The sequence below is a fragment of the Anser cygnoides genome, chromosome 5 (assembly GCF_040182565.1).
Source record: "Anser cygnoides isolate HZ-2024a breed goose chromosome 5, Taihu_goose_T2T_genome, whole genome shotgun sequence".
NCBI classification, from domain to species: Eukaryota; Metazoa; Chordata; class Aves; order Anseriformes; family Anatidae; genus Anser; species Anser cygnoides.
The window spans coordinates 61,150,991-61,174,663 of NC_089877.1; the positions used below are offsets into that span (position 1 = coordinate 61,150,991).

At 46.0% G+C, this 23,673-nt stretch overlaps 1 protein-coding gene across 1 annotated transcript in view; it reads left to right on the plus strand.

The window, feature by feature from the left end:
• The window catches only part of RTN1 (reticulon 1), a 108,816-nt gene extending 85,143 nt beyond the window's left edge, over window positions 1-23,673 (plus strand). The window contains 6 exon segments of the mRNA XM_013183018.3: window positions 18,626-18,833; window positions 19,745-19,883; window positions 20,750-20,819; window positions 21,201-21,247; window positions 21,339-21,397; window positions 22,873-23,673. Coding sequence (XP_013038472.3) covers window positions 18,626-18,833; window positions 19,745-19,883; window positions 20,750-20,819; window positions 21,201-21,247; window positions 21,339-21,397; window positions 22,873-22,915 — 566 coding nt within the window. The 3' untranslated portion in view covers window positions 22,916-23,673.

Below are 23,673 nucleotides of genomic sequence, written 5' to 3' on the forward strand. Positions count from 1 at the left end.
GTTTTCCTGGCACATTGTTTCCCGATGCAATTCTTCTGATTACCCTGGGCTGGCTGCCTTCTGACCTGTTCCCCGCTCCTCAGCCACGTTTTTGGCTAACAGCCAAGTCCTGTGCATCCCCCCAGCTTGAGAATGGGCTCGAGCAGCATCCCTCCCTGTGCAGAGAGCATTTCGGTCCCCAGGTGCATCGCAGTCACGGAGCAGGCAGCAACAGGGCTACAGGATAAGCTTGGGTTGTGGCTGCTGCATCCAGCAGCGTGTTCGTGGTCTGCTGCTGTTTTCCAGGGAAAGCCGGGGTTGCCATGACAATTGTGGGATGGTCGAGTGGTGCTTGCATGGCCACAGCACCTGCAGACCTCTGGCACCAGCGCATTTATCCCGCCTGCCCCCACGCAGTGGATGGGGGAAGCGGTGCAGAGGGGTGGGCAGCTGAGGGCCTGTTAAATGACTCCCTTCGCCAAAGAAAATGGCTTTTTTTGGGAACGGGAGCTGAGGTCTGGGGTATGATGCTCTGCACCTTCACCTGCTCACTGGGGTCAGGCTGGCAGGAGGGCTGGTGGGTACAGGAGCCAGCAGAAACGGTGCAAACCACGGCCCGTTCACCAGCACCCCTGGGTGCCGGCGAGGATGCCAGCCTGAACTAGAGGCTTGTGGCACCGCTGCAAAAGAAACCTCTGTCTCCCGAGCCTCTGCCCGCAGGCTGTCGGTTTAATTTGCAGTCATGTTTGCACAGTTTGTAGGTGTATTTGCACTTGGACAGCATCGCAGCCCCTGAATCGCCGGGGGACAGCCAACGAGATGAGGCAGGGGAAGGGACAGGGCCCCTGGTGGCTTGTGCCAGCGGGCGGCAGCGCAGGTCGTGCCAGGGGCTGGTAGCATCAGCACCGGGCTGGGGGTGAGGATGGCTGTGCCGTACCCCAACAGCTCCAGCAACAGCCCTGGGCCTGAAGCGGCACCATTCCACCTGCAAATGGTGATTCAGAGATCCATGGGATGGGGCAGTTTGGGAGGTAACAATAATTGTGTCCTCCCCTCCTCTGCCGGGCACGCTTGGCCAAAGGGGAGGCTCCTCTTTCGCCAGCGCCGGGCAGGATTTCACCCCTTCCAAGAGCCATGCAACCCCAATTCATCTTCACCATCTTGCTTGGTCTCCACTGGCCCAAGAACGCCAGCCAGCAACACTTGCCTGCAACTTGTTTACAAAAATGCACGAGGCTGCTTTGCTCGAGCAGCAGATGTTGTGCCAGGTGCTGCAGAAATAAAGCTTTAAAAGCAGATGATGACCCAAATTTAAATAGACCAAGCGGACCCAGAGACCCAAGAGAGAGGATTCCCAAGGTCACGTAGGAAGCCTCTGGCAGACGTGAGGGCTGAACATAGATCTCCCGAGGCCCAGCCAACGCTGTGGTCTCAGGACTGTCTTCTCTTTTGTCTTCCAGTCCATTAAGAAGATAAGTTAATGAAATGGAATTAATAATGCCAGCTGCAGCACCAGCAATGCTGTAAGGGAGACAAATTTAGCAGCCCAGACTTAAAAGCATGGACTTGGAGACAGGGGTAGGCTGCAAGCGGTGCACGAGCCTGCTCTGACGGGGGAATGCAGTAGGTTAGCCAGAGTTTTGGGGTCTTGGCAGCTTTACTGATCACATCTTGAAGAAGGAATGAAGACGTACCAATTGCCTCCCCCAGAGGAGGGAGATGCCCAATTTTAAGGTTCCCAGCACTCACAAAAAGAAGTCCCACTGGAAAGAATCAAAAGACTTTTCTAGGTCAATGGCAGGAATAGAGCCTTCATTCTTAGGATCCTTCTGGTTCAAAAATAGCATTAAAGAGCTAAGAGAAATCATCCACTGCTGAAAAGCCAGGAGTAAATCACAACTGATTCCTACATCTTAGATGTGCTGTCACCTGCATTAGTCAGCAAGCTCTGGTGGCACTGCAGGGGTGCCAGCATCCCTGGGATGGTCGGTGAAGAGGATCCGTTCCCATCAGTGGTTCAAAATCCAAAATGGAAAACTGCTTCCTAATAATAGAATCATAGAATCATAGAATCATAGAATATCCTGAGTTGGAAGGGACCCTTAAGGATCATCAAGTCCAACTCTTGATACCGCACAGGTCTACCCAAAAGTTCAGACCATGTGACTAAGTGCACAGTCCAATCTCTTCTTAAATTCAGACAGGCTCGGTGCAGTGACCACTTCCCTGGGGAGCCTGTTCCAGTGTGCAACCACCCTCTCTGTGAAGAACCCCCTCCTGATGTCGAGCCTAAATTTCCCCTGCCTCAGCTTAACCCCGTTCCCGCGGGTCCTGTCACTGGTGTTAATGGAGAAAAGGTCTCCTGCCTCTCGACACCCCCTTACGAGGAAGTTGTAGACTGTGATGAGGTCTCCCCTCAGCCTCCTCTTCTCCAGGCTGAACAGGCCCAGTGACCTCAGCCGTTCCTCGTACGTCTTCCCCTCCAGGCCTTTCACCATCTTCGTAGCCCTCCTCTGGACACTCTCCAACAGTTTCATGTCCTTTTTATACTGTGGTGCCCAGAACTGCACACAGTACTCGAGGTGAGGCCGCACCAGCGCAGAGTAGAGCGGGACAATCACCTCCCTTGACCTACTAGCAATGCCGTGCTTGATGCACCCCAAATAATAGACCCAAATCTCAGGGTTTCCCCCCACATGGCTCTTTCACTAGCATTCAAAGGAAGGCTGCCTCGCTCCCAGGCAGGGAAGCAAGTGCAAAGTGTGTTTCACCTGATTTTTCACCCACTCTTTTGACTCGTGTCACAGGGCTGTTGCCAAACGCCTTACGATAATCTCAGACTTGGAGCAAAAATGGCCATGAAGAGCAGTCGTGCTGAGCAGAGAGTGAAACAGAGGCAGCAGAGCAGCTTAGCAACACACCTCAAAACACACTTCTTGTCCCTGCGAACCACCCAAATATTTTGACTGATGACTTTAAAAACCCTGATAAACCCAGGCACTTCAAGGTATCTCAAAAAAAAAAATGCAGGGAAGCTGGAACATGATGTGATGTGCTGGGGCATGGCATTTCTTTTGTTACCAGCATTCAGCTCTAGACATACATTTCACCAGTTTGAGACCATATTGTCTTTTTAACAGCTTATTGATTCCTTTGGTGGCCTAAAGAGCTGAGAAAATAAGTAATTCATCACTGTATAACGTCTCCTAAGAGAAACATCAAAGCCCAGGGCAAGAGACACAAGGACAAAGCTGTCCACGTACCACCTAGACTGCGAGTGGTGATGGCCCTGGAATAGCCAGCAGCATCTCCCAGCTCCTGACCTTTTCACCTGAGCTGCCTCTGAGCAATTCTGCAGCCCAGAAAATGTGTTGAGCACGAATGAGAGCAAGACAGCAGAGCCAGGATCTGGCTCATCCCTCCGCTATTGACAGCCTCCTCGCCAAAATGTGATTGCTGGCTGCCCTTGGCTTGGAGCACTCGGGCAAAAATTCCCCATTGCTCTTTAGAGCTTTGAGGTATAATAATGGGACTTTTAAAATAGCATCCTCTCTATATTTGTTGCAAATGCTAAGAACAAATTGTCTAGGAAAAAAACAAACCAAAAAACAACAGAGATCTCCCTTAATGCTCTTGTTCCCATAAGCGTCGGGATCTTCCAGCACCGCGCTGCAGCTCCGGCACTGCCCTCAATGTGTCCCACGATGCGCTGACGTGGAGTGATGCAGAGCTCTGCTCTGAAAAGCATCGTCAGTCCGAAGTGTCTTCAAAGTCACTGCACTTCGAGCAGAACCGGTGACAATTTTAGCTCTATCTTTGATTTTGTTATTGTAAAATATTCTTTGAAATCGGTGCTGATTTCCACCCCAGTCCTCCAGCAGGGTTGTTAAGGGACAGCCCTGGAGGTTAAGGCTGTGTCTGATCCTTCTCGTGGTAGAACACAGCGGGGGCTTCTGAGCTCTCATGGATTATGTTGACTCAGCTATATTTACCAAAAAAGCCATAAATGTTGCTAACTCTGACCTCATCAGAGCTCATCAGCTGGGTGCAGGCAGGCTTGGTCATCATGAAAATGGAAGGACCTCCAGAGAAGAGCAAGGTTGGGCTGGAGAACCAGGTCTGACACAGGGCTTGCCGTGTCCCCATCCACGTGGCAGGGTGCCCGTGTCCCTTGCTGAGCTGCAGCCTGCACCTCGTCCAGCACTCCCTGGTGGGGCTGGAGGGATGGAAAGAGATGAGGCAGATGGCAGTCCCCTACTCATGAAGTACTTGAGGTTTCTCTCAGTGTGAGGTTATGAGGAGCTGAAAGTACACAGGTAACTTCATTTTACTCAGTCCTTCCCCCTAACTTCCATCATACGTGGGTCATTATCTCTAGCAGAGGTATGTAACAGGCAAATACTGGTGAGCCCACTTGGCTTGCGGCTGTGCCATCAACATTAAACTTCAGGTGACCTCACTAAAACATCTAAAGATCTTTAATCATTCAGTAATGTCCTGCGGCAGAAGGAGGATTGCCATAGACCATGCTCTGAAGGGAAGGAAGTTCCACTTAGTGCTTTTAATCCTGCTTCTGCTCATGATGACAGCAAACCTTCTCTTCCATCACTGCGCTATCCAGTGGCTCGTGCCAATAGCTCTGACTTGTGCACGTCTTGCCTTATTCAGATCCAGGCAGGCTTGTTTGTGCCTTCCGCTCTGCTCAGTACACATTTAGTCGGTGGCCCTGGTTTAGCTCTATTGCAAGGAAATAGTTCTAGGAAATAGCTCCTCGGTCTCTTGATGGCCAACTGCTTAGTCCTAATTCTGGCTCACTTCTTACCGAATGCATAATTTAAATTCTCATTATAGAGATGCATTTTTTATCAATTGCCATTTTAGCTCTGCATCCAGCCATTGCTGACTGTGATCCTGTTAAACTTTGTGTGCTAGTCTAGGTAGACATACATATGGTGTAATGCCAGGCGTTGCCCCTCTCCCTCACCCAGCTCACCACTGGAAGCTTCCCGGGTAAGTTAGTGTACACCGCAAGATGTTCTTATCCTTTATTTCTAACTTGGTTCATCTCACAGCACCGGTTGGGTTCTGGTTCTGACATGAGTGTGTTCTTGTCACTGTTGATAAAGCAGCGGGTTCTGGTGCCCATGAATTAAAATAGCTCTGGAAGTAGTGTGGGACAGGAGCTATGTGGGACAGGAACTACGTGGGCCAGGTCTGAAGAGACATTCTTCCAATGGGAAGCAGGGACTGAAGCAGGAAAACTGAGGGTATGGTTCATTTTGCTAGCCTGGAGAATCACAGAATCATTCAGGTTGGAGAAGACCTCTAAGATCATCTAGTCCAGCCTTTAACCTAGCACTGCCAAGTCCACCACTGACCCGTGCTACTAAGTGCTACATCTACATGTTTCTTGAAGACCTCCAGGGATGGTGACTCAACATCTTCCCTGGGCAGCCTATTTCACCGCCACACAGCCCTTTCAGTAAAGAAATTTCTCTTAATATCCAACCTAACCCTCCCCCAGCACCATTTGAGGCCATTTCCCCTCATTTTGTCACTTGGTGCTTGGGAGAAGAGTCCAATCCCCACCTTACTACAGAATCAGCCTTCTTTAAGGTAACCTTCTTTGGAGGTAAGCCCTACAACCTCCTTTAAGGTAACTGTAAGGTACAACGAGGTCTCCCGTGAGCCTTTTTTCTCTAAGCTAAACAACCCCAGCTCCCTCAGCCCTCCTCATAAAACTTGTTCTCTAGACCCTTCACCAGCTTCATAGCCCTTCTTTGGACAAGACGGAGGTGGAGACCTGAAGTCTGGGGCAAGGAAAATCTCTACCAACAAGGAAGGAAAGGAGAGATCACCACAAGACCAAGGTGTTAAATGTACAAGGACCGCTCGTCTGTCCAAATGGAATTAATTAGTCTTTCATCCCTGGCTAAGAAATGCAGGTTACAGTGAGCTTTTGTGTCTTCTCACTGCAGTGTTGCTGGTGGTCCGTGCACAATAGCCATCAGTTTCATTGAATCATTGTTGGAGATTTGTGGGGTTTTGTTTGTTTGTTTGCTTGTTTGTTTAATTATTATTTTTTTATTATTATTTCAGGAACTCCAGGGTTTAGGAGTTTCATGTGTGGTTTTCATATACATTGCTTGTAAATACCTCGTATTGTGGATTGGTGCTGGGGACCCTGTTGTAGGGCAAAAAGCAACAATAGAGATATTTTCTGCTTTTGTGAAGGCTCTAAACCAATCAGACCATGTTGGGAAATCATCCCTTGCCAAGCTGTTTCTTCCTTTTTTAACTAAGCCAGGAAGCCTGCAAAATCAAGACTTGTAATACTGTCTGTAGATTGTTTAATCTTACTACATGCAATGACAATTGAAGCCAGTTCTGCACCAATTAGTTAATTATTTCTCTGTTAGGGGATTTAAGCCGAGTGCAAGTCTTTCTGGGATTTCAGAGATGGTTTTGAAACGTAAGCAATAGCTGCTGCCCTCCATAAACGTAGCAGACCTTCCTAGGTAAAGGTTAGGATCTGACTGTGGTCAATTGATCCTTAAATTCTGGCTTTCTTCTGGGGGATGAGTTACCTGAGGGAGGGATAAGTGACCCAGTAGTGCCAGCTGGGGAGATCTCTGTTAACTGAAGCATTAAAAATCTTCTGGCTTGGGAGCCAAAAACACAGAGAGATTCAAAATTGGTTCCCCATGCTAATGTGTATGGGACCCGCTGTCTCTGCGCTGCTGCCCACTTCCATATTAAAAACATAAAGTCAATATAATATGGCTAAAATAAAAAATATTTAATAAGTTAGCATGATCTGAAAGATTAAATACAGCCTGTGAGCTGAGAGGGCTCCAGTGGGATCGCGCTGCTGATGGGGACCAGACCAAAGCTGATACCTTGTACCTTGGATCACTCTTCAGTGAAATGGGGTGACTTTGGGGATTTTTTTGTGATTAGTAAAAGCTGCCAGAAATCTGAAAAGGCAAACAAGCTGGGTGAATGTAAAGCATTTCTTTTCCCAGATTTTGCCATGTACCGTGTGGCCATGGCTTACCTGTGACATCCCTGTGAGGCTGCTTTTTAGTTTGCTGACGGGGAAACTGAGGCAGGGCCAGCATCTTCCCTGGGGCAGGAGTGCCAGGGCTCGTGTTAAAATTCAGCCAGCAGTGTGCTGAATTACCACAGAGTACTTTTTCATAAATTGTCCCATAAACCTGCTGTCTCACACCTCGAATCCTGGTGTATGCAGCATTTTGGGCAGCGTTTGCAGCCCGCACGTCCCAGCCCAGGAGCAGCCTGCTGTGTGCAGCATCCCACCGTGGCAGGGCTCGGTGCACGGGGTGTGGGTACTCTGCTATTTCCTGCTGTTTCTGGAATAGTTTTGGAAAAAAAAAATAGCAAAATGGGGGTTGCTTTGATGGGATCAGGTCCTGCTCTTGGTTTTCTCCTGCCTGCTCCAAGACCTCACCCAGCCAGGCAGAGGAGAGGGGGCACCAGCACTTGGGGGTGGACGGGGAAATTTGGCCCTCCCCAAAAAAATGAAGAAAACACCAGATTTCATCACTCCCAAGAAATTTCTGGAACATGAATAGTCACAACCGTTCAGCCGTATAGGAAACGGTGCTCCCCCCCCCCCCGCCTCCACCCACACCGAATTTGTTTTTATTTCTCTGCCGTCAGGTTGCCTTAACCATTTCGATGGCTCGGGAGGCTAAGCCGCCGAGCCAGCACAAGCTTTTGATTTGAAAGGGGACCGCATCCCCTTTTTCAAAGGAGCCTGCTCCCTAGGGCAACCACATCACACCGCTGATTTGCTGCAGTGGAGACCGCAGCGCGTACAATATGCCCTCCCCCCTCCGCCTGTGCTGCTTACAGCATCAGTCCGGAGCCGAGCGGGGAGACGGGAGCGATACCCGCTAACCCAACCCATGCTCGGGAATGCCTGACTGCTAACAACGCAGTGCCTCCGACCGCAGGACCGGCCATTCCCCAGCCCTCCGAGATGCAAGCCAGCGCCGACTCCACCAAGATGGACTGTCTTTGGAGCAACTGGAAATGTCAGGGTATTATATCTGTTCGAGTGTTGCATGCTAGAAGGACTGCATGTCAGAGGAGGCAAAGGCAGGATCCATCCATTTTTTGCATTGTTCACCTGTGGGCCTTTGCATGCTGTTTTATCTCCCTTCCCGCGAAGCTTTTATTTGGGGGTAATTTAAGAAGGAAAGGAAGAAAAAGCCCTTAATTGTGTTGTTTGAATGTATTTCTCCCATCTCCAGCTGTCTCGCCCTGAAAGCATCCAGGATACAGGACCTTCCTTCCCACCTCACAGCTCATTTCCCAAGCATCCGCCCTTGCCGTTAGCGGTGTCATTCCTCACCCCGCAGTCTCTGGCAGGATTTTCAGACCTTTCGGGCTTTAGGAGAGCCGGGCGATGGTGAATTGGTGCTGGCTGGGGCTCGCGAGGGTTCGAGGCGGTTGCGTTGGGCGCCTCGGTGCCTCCTGCCCACGGACACACCCATGGCCAGGGCTTAGCCTAGCGTCGACACAAAGAAAACGCAGCCCCGGCGAGACGTGCGATAGCACCACGGCATCGCCACCCACCTCGTACTTTGCTGTAGAGTTGCTTTAAAAAAAAAAAAAAAAAAGCCTTTATTGTGCTTTTGAGCAGTCCGCTGAGTCCCCTTTGGGGGTAAAAATACCGTGATGGTGTGGTCTGCTGCCGCGTAGGCGAGGGGAACAATAGCATCTCCCTTTTGGGCTTATTTTCAGCTTATTTGGAGCGGGTCGATGGCTGCGCTGGGTGGGGCTGGCTACCTTCCGGGGTGCCTTGGACGGCTTTTCAGCCATTTTTAGTCAGCTTCACACTTCCCAGCCAGCATCCAGCCTTTGTTTTGATAAAAGACAGTCTCTGTGACGCTGCTCGGTGGGCAGATTAGAGGGAGAAAAGCTAGCGGCTGATCCTGCCGGGCAGCCTGCTGTCTGCTTTGGGCAGGATTTCTTTAAATATATTTTATAATTTTAAGGTGCGTGTTCACACTGAATAGATCGTATATGGTGCTCACAGCAGGGTCCCTGGGAGAGAGACTCTGTAGCATCATCCAGGATGCTTGCAGGCGTAGTTTCATAAAGGCAGCGACATGTAACCGAAGCCAGAAAACCTTCCTAAGGTGGTTTGGGGCGGGGAGAGGCAGGGGGGGACATACAGACAGACTCTTGCCTCTAGGGATCTTGATATTTTTGCAATCTTAATTTGGTTATGGTCAGAGGGTTTTTTCAGGAAAATGAGTAGCAGGAATGTAAACAGATGCACCTGTTAAATGCCAGCCTGCGGCAGCTCGGGCTTTCCATACCTTAATCAAGGGCCAGGGTTTTCTATAGGATTGTGTGATTCCTTAAGGTTATACAGGAGAGCCACAGCCAAACTTGGGAGCCTTTTCATCTGAGATTTAAACATGAACTTCCTTGTTAGGTGGGGTTCAGGTTTTTGTTTGTTTTGTTTCCAAAAAGGCTAAGTATCTTGCTGATCCTTCTAAAAATATTAATTTGCTGAGTCAGGTTATTGAACCACCTGTATTTAGAGGCAGGCTGAATCTTTTCCTTTTTTAGTAGAAAAAATGAATATTTATTCATTAAGTTAAAAAAGGGGGGATAACAAAGGGTGTGCTGCTATTGTTTAATTAATAATCAATAATAATAGTAGTCTTTCTCTCCTTCTGTGTTCTCCTGTTTGAAATCAAGAGGCAGATTTGCTGAAAATTATATGACACAATCTGACCCATGCTGATTTAAAAAAAAAAAAAAAAAGATCTGAAAAAAAAAATCAACGCAGCTGAAATAAATCACTTGCCTCACTTCCACATCATTTGCATATCTTTCTTTTTCTTGGGTGGTGCTTTATGCTTTAAAAATGATTCTGCAGAAAACACGAAATAGAGTGATATTTCTGCCACCAAAATTCTTTGATCAGTCCCAGATAAAATAGATGAAATTTAAAATTCAGGGGAATGAAGACTAAAGACTCAATTCACTGATTCTTTTAATATCTGTTATTCATGTACTCTCCATCTCAACCCAGAATATCAGTTTCATGAAAATCTGGAATTGTATAATTTTGCCAAGTTCATTATCAATGGAATTATGGTTCCTCCCTGAAAACTCTGGAATATGGCTGTGAACGTAACAGATGCAGTCCCAGACCTCAGTAAATACCGAGCATATTTGTACTGAAATTACGGAAATAAAATGTTGAGGTTAACATAAGCTTTAATTAATAAACAATCATGCCTGCGACTAGCTATATCACTGGTTTGCCCTTACACTACTGAAAATTGGTGTAAAAATCGGTAGGGCTCTTAAGAAGCTGCAGGGATGCTTGGTGAGGCTTTGGCTTTGCCCCACTGAATCTACATACCATTACTCTCCTTGCAACGAAGCAACTGGTGCTGCTAAATACATTTAAAATATTGCAATGTGTTTTAGCGACGCAAGCATCAAGTAAAGCATGTTTGTGTCAATGGTAGATCATGATACAGCCCCTCGGGGAGAGCGGGAGAGTAAATCACCCCTGCCGGGCATCTGCTTCATTCAAAATATTGTCACAGGAGGCTTTGGGGAATTGCAGCCGACTTCCACACCCATCTTTTCGCACTGGTAGGTGGTGCGTTTGAAGTAGGCCGGGATGGAGCCATGCATAATGCATGAGTGTGCGGAGAAATGTCTCCAACTGGGCATTCTGGTCAGTGTGGACCTTTGTACAGCAACGTCATGGTGCCCATCTTGCTGAGGGGAGCTGCGGGATGAGGTGGGCCTCTGGGCTCATGAGGCTGGAGCAGGTCTCCAGGCCTTGCCTGTGGACTAGGCCCAGCTCCGCAGGGCTCAGCCCCGCGCCTTGCTGGAGAGGTTTCTCTGGCTTAGGAAGGTCTTGGCACCCCAGCTGGTTGGAGCTACTTGGTGCCAGTTATCTGGTCCCCACAAGTATTTCCTCTTCCACTATTTCTCCTATGTGTCAGCTTTTGGGTGGCCTGCATAAGTGCCACGCTTGTTCCTGCAGCGTCACCATCCTGCAAGGCATATTAGGAAAGAAAATCTCAAAGATCAAGAGAAAAAGTCTGTGAACTGCTCATAGGAATGATCCTAAATATTATCCGCATTATGATTATAAACTAATGTGGAGAAGGACTGCAAATTTCATCAAGTCCACCTAACTGACGTAACTCCCCTGGAACTGGAGTTGTTGAGTAGCGTTTTTTTGACAGCTGTTTCCAGGGAACCGGCTTCCTTTCTTGATTGATATACCGACTGCTTTCTAAAGGGTGCTAAGAAGCTACACCAGCTATTCATGGCAACATTCCCCACTTCTAGAGTGACAAAGAAGTTCAATAGCAATAATACGGATGCGTTCTATTAATGTATAATCTTATTGACAGTTTTGAAGTCTGTTCAATTATAGCTATCACCATAAAAGCATAATTTCAGCCAGTCGGTACCTTCATACCTTCAGTGCTTTCCTGAAAGTACTGTGGGCTGAACTTCCAGCTGGGATCACCTTGTCTAGCTCAAATGAGTGCTCCCTCTTTGCAGCAGCTAAAGATCTGTCCCAGAAGTTGGTTCTTTTGTTGGACCTTGGTAAAGCTAAAATCTTGGAATGAATTTATCATTTGATGTAACCAATTTAGCTAATATTTTCACAAAAACTGCACTAAGTTGTGGGTAATCGACTTCCTGATTTCACAGCTGATTTCCTGTGAAATTTGAATGAAATTTGTCAATCTTTTTTCCACTTTCAGATTTGCTTTCATTTTTTTGTCAGTCCTTCCTCAAGCACATTCCTGTTGATAGCAACAGGACTGCAAGATCAAGAGCTTAAATCTAGAGGATAAACTCTCTTAGACGTGAGCTTCATGCCAGCCATCCCAACAAACACCTTGACCTAGGTGGTATCAAAAGTGAGATTTCACTAGCTCTGCCAAAACATGCTCTGTACACATCCTGGGTCATGTCTGAGTGTATTTTTTTTTTCTTTTAAGAATAGATAAACAATATTCTTCCATTGCCAAAACAAGGAGAAAATTCCCCTAAATTAAGATTATTTTAAGATATTCTTTAAGGAGTAATTTAAGCTCTATCAAGAGGGTGATGACGGGGCAGTAGCTGAAGGAAGATGAAGCAGCCGGAGGGCTGCTTTTACTTTCACCAGGTCTCTAGGAAGTTTTACAGTGAGTTTGATGGGGCTGTTTTGGCATCAGAAGGGATAATCTCTCCATGTTGTTCTTATAACTGAAGTAGGTCTGAAACATTGATTTTGAAAATCTGCAGATTTTCAAATGTTCGGGTAGAGTTTGAAGGGGTCTGGTTCTGTTATTTTGGTCCAGGAGTAACTCAGAACAATCTTAACATTTCCATAGCATCATGCGGATTCAGAAAGTGCATTCAGGGACTCTGCTTGGTCTCCGTGTTCTCTGCTCTCTTAAGGTAAGAGCAATAACAACCTTCATGGAAGCTGGCAAAGGCAAGTAGTGATATGGTTTGATGAGCAGGAGGTGTGTGAAGGAGGCTTTCTCTTGCCTCTGGATTAAATACTGGTCTCGATCCTCTCTCACGTGAAAATCGTAACAACAAATCATAGCAGACTTACGTGAGGAGAGGTTGCAGGGCTGATTTCCTTATTGCCAGCCCTGTTGTGCTTTCTTCTGTCTACCCAAGCCCAGCCTGGTGCCTCACTTAAGGCAAGCAATCCTTTTTTTTGCTCACATAAGGCAATCCTAATCTTGCAGATGGAGGAGGAGATTACCTGGAGAGCATCTCGTATCAAAAATTTCCTTTTCCCTGGTCCTAACCCATCTCCAGGTCCTCTTTCATCAGGAATTGGGGACCAAGAAGGTCTGAACTTTCAGGCTGAGTTTTGGAGCAGAGAGATGATAAAGATATAAAGCCACGCTGAGGATGGGAAGTTCATGGACAAAATGTGTACAAGAGGTAGAAGTACGGAGAGATCCCTCAAGGCTGGAGATAAAGACTAAGGAGAGAGGTCTCGTAAAACAGCACAGATACTCTGTCTTGGCTCTGCTGTTAGTCACAGCAGTCTCCTGAAGGCACCAGACTGCTCATTAAATGTTGTATCCATCTGTGTTACATTTGAATCAGATCTGTCATGGGGAGCAGAGCAAGGGCCACATTGGATCCTCCATTGGGGAGAGGAGGGAAAGCCTGGCTCTGCAGCCTGTGGTGAAAGCTGCAAAATGACATTTCTTTCAGCATGAGCAATATTTACTTCAAATCAAAGACTCATCTCTACTAGTCCCATTTGTTAACAAATATTGTTACGACAATGCTATAAACGAGACTGCCCTTCTTAAATTGGGTTTCCCAGGCTTTTCACTGCCAGTAGGCCTGAGAAGCGAATTATGAAGTGCCTCTATATTATACTGCACCATATACAGAATTAAAGGCTGTAAATAGACAGCTTTTTCTCACTTCTCATTAATACTAATATTACATAAAGAACGAAGCTGTACAACCCATTGATTTTACCTCCTAAGGAGGCCCAATGGGACCTCCATTGTAGGAAGGGGAACTTGATCACATCCAAGGGCTTATTAGTATGCTGGAAGCATATAACCTTATTCGATCCTCAAGGTCCATGGGCCTCATTTGAAGGCTGGACACAAGGATTTTGCACACACTTTTTATACTTACTTCCATGTGAATGCTGCTTCATGCATGCTTATTTTTCATTCAGTTGTTGCCGCAAAGAACAACTTGCAAAGTCAGAAGGAGAGAACAAAGATTTTCAGAGGAAGACAAGGAGAAGCTGTGGAAGATGCAAATTGTCCAGTCTGTGCACAATTAATCTTCCATTAATTTTCATTTTAAAAAGCTCGCTTCAAGACATGGAATGGAAAGATCCCCATTTCTCTTACAACAGTATTTTTCAAAAACATAATCATGCAGAAGTCTCAGGGGAGGACATCTCAGCTACAGGTTGGTTTGGATTTGCCTTCTCTGGAATCATCTCCCAGGAGCCTTGTGCTGCAGCTGCCCCACACCACGGTGCTTCTGGGGACCACGTAAACCACCACAGCCCAGCCCTCACTGTTCCCACAAGAAGGGATTCAGAAGCATCACTTCTTAGGCCCCCTCAGCCATCTCAAGCCTTTCACCCCTTGCCTCCAGCACTGCCCTTTCCATCCCTGAAGTCTCTCTTCTGGCTTTTGTGATGCCAAATATCCAAACATTTTCTGCTGAAAACCGTGACGTGAGCTGGGTGAGCTTTCAGGCACAACACTCGCAAGCAGTTCCTTGCTGGCACTGCAAGCATTGCACACTGCTGCTGTTACTTATATTTGAGAGGTTACTTTTAATTTGCCTCGTAAACACAGGCTGCTCATACTAACAGGTGGCTGCTTGTATCAGAGAGTTTTATCTTTGTGCATCGTTAGTCCAGGGGATGGCCTCAAATGGAGAACTCAGAATTCATTTAATGAGATGAAATTATACTATGCATTGTAGCTAAGATGCTGCTTGGCATCCTTGAAAGATTTTTCTTTCAAATCCAAGGCTACTCGAGTAACATTTTACAAGATCTGCTGTCAGTTAAAAAAAAAATATGGACAGGCAATGCTTTCAGATAAACAGTTCATCAAAATGCATTTCTTCAGAAACACTCTTCAAAGACGGTTGCAGTGACCTGCATCATTCTGCAACATTGCTTTCTTAGATATTTCTGGCAAGTCCCCCGTAATAAATACAAAGACTTCTGAGTTTGAGACTGTTCTGGCAAAACCCAGAGTCCTTTTATACCTCCACAAATGAGCCAGAGCTCTGGTGCATTGTGCTGGAAAGAGAGCAAAGTGACCGAAGGAGGGACTCTGCTTCCCTCATTCCAGGAGGTTGAAGGGAGATCGTGGAAAGCTACAACTGAACAGCTTCTGCATGTTAATGGGCATGCTCCAGACTTTCGAGTTGGGATTTTCAAAAAAGAAGGTTTTGAATGAAACTGAGGCTGATTTCAGTGCCTGTTGTCCAAACCCCTGTTTGCAAATACTAGCTGCAAGCCAAAGGTGCTCTGAAGTCGGCGCTTTGGCTGTCAGAAATGTGTCTTGCTTAGCCAGACAGATTGACCCGCTGTCCAATTGCATGCACATCACATATCGACAGGCTCACATGGCACCAGCCTCCTGCTTCATGCATATTCAGCGTGCATCACTCAGAATCATGCCATTGTAGTTGAGGACAGGCACATACACGCACACACACACGCAGTCTGCAAGATGCCCAAGGCTTGCAGGACCTTTGCCTGCACCAGGACCTTGTATTCTTTCCCTGTGGGCCAATTTTTCACTAAGCATTGACCAAAGCATCTAATTATTACTTCATTAATTCATGCCCTCTCCTCTGATTTCCCTGGGGACTGATGTCCCCATGTGAGAGCTGGACTCGGAGCCTGTTGCAGCCTTGCCAAGCAGAGAGGTGGGTGTAGATGAGCAGCTCCAGCTCAGCTCACACTCTCTGTGTCCCCATGCACTTTCTGTCTGAGCCTGGGTGGTCAGTAATTTGGCATACGTAGGGATGAACAGGCAGCTGCCCTTTCTCAAAGACTCAGACCACCATTTGTATGTCATAAGCTGTTGAAGGGAGTAAACCCATGGGGCCAGCAATTATTTGAGGATGCCATTTGCTGTCTGAGTCAGTTTTGTATGAATATAGGATGAGATGCAACACGAAGCAGACATATAAATGTGGCTGACAACTTCACCTTTCATCTTCATCCTCATTCAGAACACTGGGGTGTGGAGGAGGTTGATGTATCCAGTCTTAGGCTCACCTGATGGTGAAGGAGAAGATTTCTCGTTGCTTTGCCTCTTGGCATCTGTTGACAATGCCAGACAGTGATGGGACAGGTACTACCTGGAAACCAGGGCAGCTGCGTAAGAACCCTTAAACCCCTATCTGCCTCCTCCTGAGGTTTCCCACCTAGCAGTTGGCACGTATTTTTTTCCATGCACAGGGGAAAACTCGCGTCAGGTCTAAAAGACACAGGATCCCTCTCCCCCAGGTCTCATTTGGCTGGCGAAAGAGGCCAGCTGCCTTTCATCTCCTCTCTCACGCATGCACACAGCCCCAGAACTGTGTCATTTGGCCTCTCTCCATTTCGCTCGGAGTGGTGGCGAGGCTTTCCTTGCCACAGCTTAGTATATACCCCAGTCACCTCACAGCAGGAAAGGGGCAGGTTGCAGGATATCCACACACACAGACAGGGCTCTCTTGGGTCATTCAGCATCTTCCCTGCTGAGAGGAATGAGAAAATGCAATTTAGAAAATCTCCCAGTCTGAGGGGATGTGAGGTAGAAGATCCTAGAAAGAAGGTGAGAGTGCTTAGTTGCACATTTTGAGTCTTATCAGCAATTGCTAATAACTCAGGGAACTCCACTGAAATGGCCTGTTGGAATTTTTTGGCTCAGCTCTCATTTGTTTGCCTGTCTACTGCCTTCTTGCTCGGTGCGTGACCGTTTTGTTTCATCAGCAGATGATATTCCACATACAGCATCCTGAGCTGGCTCACCTGTGCTCACTTCATTTAATATGAATGTATTTTTTGACAAAATTTAAGTACCTCAAAATGTGAGATTTGCATAAATTTCCAATGCTATCTTGTGACAGGAATTTTTAAGCATAAAAATGATCAAGCTGTGAATAATACCTCCTGTCCAAATGCTCGCTGGTGAAAGCAAACCAGTTGCTGTGCTGTGCTGCAGAATTTTGCAGTGTCCTCGCTGAAAAAAAGAGTGTGAAGAGCGGTAAATACCACACACTTGTCTTCTGGGTGCCATTTTGTAAGGATGCTTTGCAAGCCCCACTCTCCAACCTGCAACCCTGCAAGCAACCTGTGGAGCTCCAGCTGCCCGCGTGGACACAGCTGGGTCTGCTGCGCACCTCCCTGGTGTTGGTGCATGCCGTAGGCTATAAGTGCATTTTTGGAGCATCCACCAGTCCATTCCCCTGGGTATGGGCAGGAAGGAGACATGGCCATATGACTGGAAAGTGTGATCCCTATTTTGTGTACTCACACCCAGGACTCCAACACGTGCCACCCATCTCGTTGTGCGCGCTTGTGATCACAGGTCCAGTGTCGAGCGCTGACACATAGAAATATCAAAAAGTTATTATATTGTGTCTGTGGATGTAGTATATGGATGTGCCTGTGGATGTAGTGTATGGATGTAGTAGGACGTGAATGTTGCGTGAAGGGAACAGAGTTCAGTAACACAATAGCAATTTCTGCACTCAAGCCCATTACTTTGAAAAGCAATGCTAATATGTGTAATAGTAATGAGTAATGGCTCATTGACTCAAGGGAAACAGGCAGTGGTGACTCACAGTTTCTGAAGATTAGATGATATGAACTACTACGCTGGATTAATTTTGTTTCTTTCTGTGTTTGTGAATTTTCTTTTGACAGATTGCATTTTCCTGAATTTACTCTTTGTTCAGAATTATTTGACAAGTGGCATCTTTGAAATCTGTTTGGCTGGTGTTGTGCTCAAGCTGTTCATGAGGACAGTGTGTGAAATTAGAGCTGCTTTGTTTAAATTGTCATGAGCCTGTTCTTCGGCTGGATGAGGAGTCTGCTTAGAAACAGGTTATCGGTGCAAATGCATTAAATTTACCTTTGTGGACTGGATGTGTATGATCATTTCTTAACAATATGCTTTTATAGTGCCCATTCCTTCAGTAGGATAGTTTGCTGGAGTGGCTAGGATAAGCTCTACAAATGGAATAAAAAGCATGGTCAAAATGAACTCTTTTGCAAATGTAAAAATATAGTGTTGGAAAATGGTTTTCTATGCTTGCTTTGTTCTAACTAACACCTCCCCTGTATCTAGACAAGGAAAGTTATCTACAAAATAGAAAAGTTTTTTAAATTATTCCTGAGATGTTCAGATTTGCAGCAGAAAGAGAATTATTCCACATTTTAAGGTCACATTTGTTTCTTACTCATGTAACTAAATGGTTTCCTACACACGTAACTGTTAAGAGGTGGCAAAACCAGGAGTTTTTTCCTTTCTTAGAACTCTTAGAACTAAAGAAATAACAAAATTATATTGTCATAAGTTTGAATGGGAAACTGGTTTATTGTGGCTAAGCCCAAACTATCTCATTCATTTATCAACAACCAAAACTTGAACATGTTTTGATCCAGAAGTGGAAAAAATTGGCATTTGGACTTGTGACCAAACAAATAATAATAATTTGAAATTTCAGTGTACAATAGGAACTTTTCTTAGTTGGAGAGTAGGTAAATGCAAGTTGGGGTGCAAATTTTCATACAACCCTACCAACAACACAAACCCCAGTTTGCATTTGCCTTGCCCTAGCAAGACACCCCCCATGCTGTGGTTGGGGATAATCATCCACCTTTAACACAAATGCATGAAATACAAGGATTCCAAGCAGAAGATCGATCCTCATTTCCTCCATGCATCCCTGAAGTCACTGAGCTGCTCTCAGGAAAGGAAATTCCAGGTGACAGACGTGAGCAGGACCATCTCTCCTCCCATTCTCCTCCAGCGAAGGACCCGAGCATCGCAGCGGCCTCGATGCCCTCCCAGCTCCCGCCTTTAACATGTCGGTCTTCTCTCCCCAGCTATCGATCTGTTGTACTGGCGCGACATCAAGCAGACAGGGATCGTGTTCGGCAGCCTCCTGTTGCTGCTCTTCTCCCTGACCCAATTCAGCGTCGTCAGCGTCGTGGCCTACCTGGCCCTCGCCGGCCTCTCGGCCACCATTAGCTTCAGAATCTACAAATCGGTCCTACAGGCTGTGCAGAAGACGGACGAGGGCCATCCCTTCAAGTGAGTGCTCTGTAGTCATGGCTGGGGGCCATTTATCTTGTGGAGGATCCATTCCTTGTGGCAATTCACGTTTCTTCAGCTGCTGCTTTTATACCAGATAAAATTCTTGCTCATAACAGAGGAAATATTTTTTGCTATTGTCCAGAGTCTCGAGAGCTGTAAGGCAATATTGGCTTAGATTCTGGGGGAAAAAAAGAAAAAATTAAAAAAAAAAGAAAGAACAATTACAAAAGCAATCATCCTCTGAGACACATTTTGTTTGTTTGTTTGTTTGTTTTCCTCAAAGTCAAAAGATCATAAAAATTATAAGTAAATGGAGAAAAGGAGTTTCACTAGAGCTACTGATAATACAGAATCTCTGCAAGTAGAAAGAGTATTGCTTCAGGGCGTGCTCTATTGGGCACACAGGGGAACTGTTTATATCTTTTCTCCGGCCCTGCTAGGCCGTGATGGGGCAGTGCATCACCGTGGGGTGCTGGTGCTGGTTAAGCTCTCCCCACCCTCTGCAGGGTCTGGGCTGTTTGTCCCCGCAGAGCAGCGATGCTTTCTCCTCTGCTGTGCCAATGAGTAGTGACCTGTGAACCAGGTCAGATTTGTGGGGAACCACCCCAGCTAGGATTTGTACCCCACTTTTGGGAATGGTAAAGAGAGAGACCATCCAAACTGGGCTCTGCACGTGGACAGGGCAAGGCTGCAGGCAAACAGACCCAGCACAGCAATTGCCCAGGGAGACAGGTCGTGCATGGCAAAAATGGTGTGTGCTGGTGGCTCTGTGCCCGCAGGAAGGGGACACATTGCTCCAGCTGCAAAGAAATGAGGGCTGGGGAGGAGGGAGTGATGGGGAGACAGGTACAAGTGTGCAAGGCAGGTGAACCTGGCTGGGTTTGTAACCAGACCTGTGTTTCTGACAGAGCCTACTTGGATATGGAAATGAATCTCTCACAGGACCAGATTCAGAAGTACACAGACTGTCTCCAGCTATACGTCAACAGCACAGTCAAAGAGCTGAGGAGACTCTTTCTCGTTCAGGACCTTGTGGATTCTTTAAAAGTAGGATTGCTTTAAATATTTTTAACCCCTCTCTGGAGGATCAATTTACATTTCAAAGTGCTGCTTCCCTTGTTGACGCTGTTCTTATAAAACCTAGTTTTGTGTAGCTAGATATCAAAGTTATTCTCCTACTTGGTTTCCAATCTGCTTGCTTCCAGTAGCTTAGAGGTTTGGCAATCTGCAGTTGAAGTTATTTATGTGTAATACAGGAGTTACAAAAGGTGCAGGACCAGCTTAATTCCACGGCAGGTCTGGAAGCATCTCTGCGCTGTGCTCTCTATGACCTTGCCACAAAATGGCGTATTCCCCTCTAATCCCTCTGGCGATCTGGCTTTCCTCTAATGGTGGCCTTTCCTGCTGTGGAGGAATGCCCTCTTTCCCTCCCTGCTGAGACAGCAATTTATTTTCAGCCTTACACCCAATCAGGTGTTCTCCAGAGCAAAGGGAAGATCATTAAGGGAGCAGACATGGGTTAGGCTGCTAAATTACTAAAGGTTTTTAGAAAAATGTACCCATCTCCCAGCCCTCAAGGCTTTTCAGTCACTGGGATTATCACTGTGGGGTTGTGATTAACTTGTGTGGGATGACCCTTGCCTTCATCAAAATTGGATGCAGGGTCCTAAATGTATGCAATTAAACACTAAATATACGTGAAAGCTCAGCTAAGAGAGTATGAAGCAGTGATCTGCAGGAGGGAAAATGGGTTTATACACTCAGAAAAAGTACCTAGTTCTTAATGTGCCTTACTTAACAAGTCCCTTTACACATTAAAAAAGGCTAATGTGCCATTATATTAGCTAGTTAAGTGAACTCATTTCTTCTTATGCTGACACTGGAGGTGATGTAATGATCTGTCCTTAATTTAGTTTGCAGTACTAATGTGGCTGCTGACTTATGTGGGAGCCCTCTTCAATGGCCTGACTCTTCTGATAATGGGTAAAAATTATCATTTCTTTTTAAATCTATTTTTAACTCTAATTCCCTGGTGATTTTTTACGTAGGCAAAACAGCCTCTCTTTGTTGTGCCTTCCCCACAGTTAAACCATCAACTTGTATTTTCTCTTATTCATTATTCCTATTCTGTTGTCTGTCCTGCTAGAACCAATTTGCATTTTACGGGTCTGTATCTACTAGTCCCAGAGAACTGGGAAAATCTGTATTTGGGAGGTTTGAGCAAAGTTCATTTTTAATAGGAAGATCCCTGGTGGATCAGCTGACCAAGTGGCATGATACGTGTTTGTCCCTGCTCGAAGTAGGTCTCTTCTCTGGAGGAATCTGATCAGCAGGAATTTAACACTGTGCTCTTTTTCTCCTCAGCTGTGGTGTCTATGTTTACTCTCCCTGTTGTATATGACAAGTACCAGGTAAGTCCACCCGCAGCTCTGCAGTTCAGGTGCATGGGTGGTTGTACATTCTTGATGCCCCACTGACTTTGTCTCCTTTTGCTCCTTGCAGGCACAGATTGATCAATACTTGGGACTTGTGCGGACCCACATAAACACTGTTGTGGCAAAGTGAGTTCAGCAGCAGACTTGACCAAGTGTCCTGCTGCGAGGTTGTGGTATGCTGGGGTAGCTAAGAGCTGGGTGGTCCCGGGGACAACGTGTCCCGTGAATGATGTCCTGCCAGCTCCTGGCATGAAGGAGCCTGCAAGAGGGTAGATCCCTGGAGGAACACGGTCCTTCTCAGATGAGTGTAGGCTGAGGCAGAGCTGTGATCCTGCAAACTTCTCTCCCCTCCCCTGCCCTTTGAGGGATGAAGATGGAGCAGCCCAAACAGGGTCTGATGTCCATACCTGGCCAGGACCGACCACACCACAAGGAATGTGTTAACTCTTCCTCACTGACTGCCCCAGCCTGCCCTTTTGCATTCGGGGATGCTGTCCTTTAGAGATAATAATAATGTTAATAAACAAAGTGGGAATTAGAACAGCACCCTGTTAGAGAAAACAAATATCTGGAATCACCATGACCTTGAGTGTCGCAAACCATCATAGAATGGTCAGAACTGGATGAAATTGTTGATGTAGTCTGCTCTGGGGCCTAATGCATTGCCTAGCAAAAGCTTTTGTGGGATCCATAAGAGGAGAGTGAGGGTCTAAGCATAGTTCTTAACAGTTGAGAATTACTGAAAGGTGCATCCATACATCTCAGCAGCTTGAATACATGGCTCTGCAAAAGTTGGCTGAACGACAGGTGCCCAATGGAAGGCTACAAGATGGTGAGGGACAGAGAGCAAGTGGCCCACATGGAGATGCTGAGGAAACTGGGTTTGTTTTGCCTGACAGAGTGGGAGCTACGTGGTTATGTCATAGCAGGCTATAATTACTTGACAGGAAGTTAAAAGATGATGCAGCCAAACTGTCCTCAGTAGTGGCAAAAGTTATAGAAAGAAGCAACAACACAAATCTAGCTTAGAAAGTTGATGCTGGACATTTGGAGAAACTTCTTAATTCGGAGGTTAATATAGCACTGGAGCAGGCTGCCCAGGAAGGTGCCAGAACTTCCTTCCCTGGAGGTTTTCAAAGAAAGACAAAGCCATGGCCAACCTAATCTAGCATTGGCGATAGTCCTGCCTCAGGTAGGAGATTGATTCAAAGGCTTCCAGGGGACATTTCCAGACAGTATTTTTGTGATGTTGCAAACCCATAGCCTTGGGCAGGACTAAAAGTCTGTACTGATTTTTTAATTATTTTTTTTTAACTTCATTCCTGGCTTCCAGTAGACAATAGTCCACAGTAGGATAAAAAAGGGTGGGAGAATACCACTGAGGATATCCCATGAAAAAATGGGGAATTTACAACTCGGGGCCTCTAGGAGCACATGGATGGACGTCATCTCTATTTCTTATTAGACTGTAGCCCACCTGTTGCAACAACACACAAAATGCAAGCTAATAAAATTACCCTTTGCTAAGACTCCAAGTGGGGATCCGTTGGAATGAAATAGCTGCGTGACCATATAAACCTTTTTCTCTTCTTTATTTCTAGGATTCAGGCTAAAATCCCAGGTGCTAAGAGAAAGGCAGAGTAAAGCAGACATCAAGAATTCATCAGCTACAGTAGTGAATAATGGGGGAATCTGGAGTGGAACAGCTCTGTTCTTACACTTTACTGCAAATTTATTGTTCTTTTTTTTCTCGACACCATAATATTAGAAGGATAAAACTCGGAAGCAGTGCTTTTCCCCTGCTGCTTCTGCACTTAGAATATTTGCAATCACTTGTGTCAAGCACTAAAGTATAGTAAAGAGAAAAGTGTACTAGATGTGGTTTTTTGTGTTGCTTATAAAGTGCATGATGGTGAGAGCCTAAATAATATTGACCTTTTTTATTTTATTTTTTTAGTGTTTTTCCTTCTTCTATTGGCATTGCTTCTATAACTTTTAATGTTATATGTGGCTAGGGGCTTTCCTGCTTAGCGCACTGATGCAATAGTTAAAATTGCTTCTACGTCACTGGGTTGCTGGTTGGATTCATCTTTATTAACTATATAGAATTGTAGACTGATGTTTTAGTGTTTTCCAGCACAAATAAAATAAACAGTAATCGGTACTTATGGTAATCAGTTTTGTATAACTCCAAAAAAACGAAAACAAAACCCAGTACTTTTGTCGTAAGGGATTGACAGGCTGATTTAATGTATGGTAACTGGAAAGTTCCAGCTTGTTAAATTTATTACAATTTGTATTACATTCTCTGTAGTTCCTAATGGACTTAATTATGGACTCTGAATATTTGCACTTATGTACTTGATACCGAATGCAGAAATAAATGTTACTAAATGTAAAAA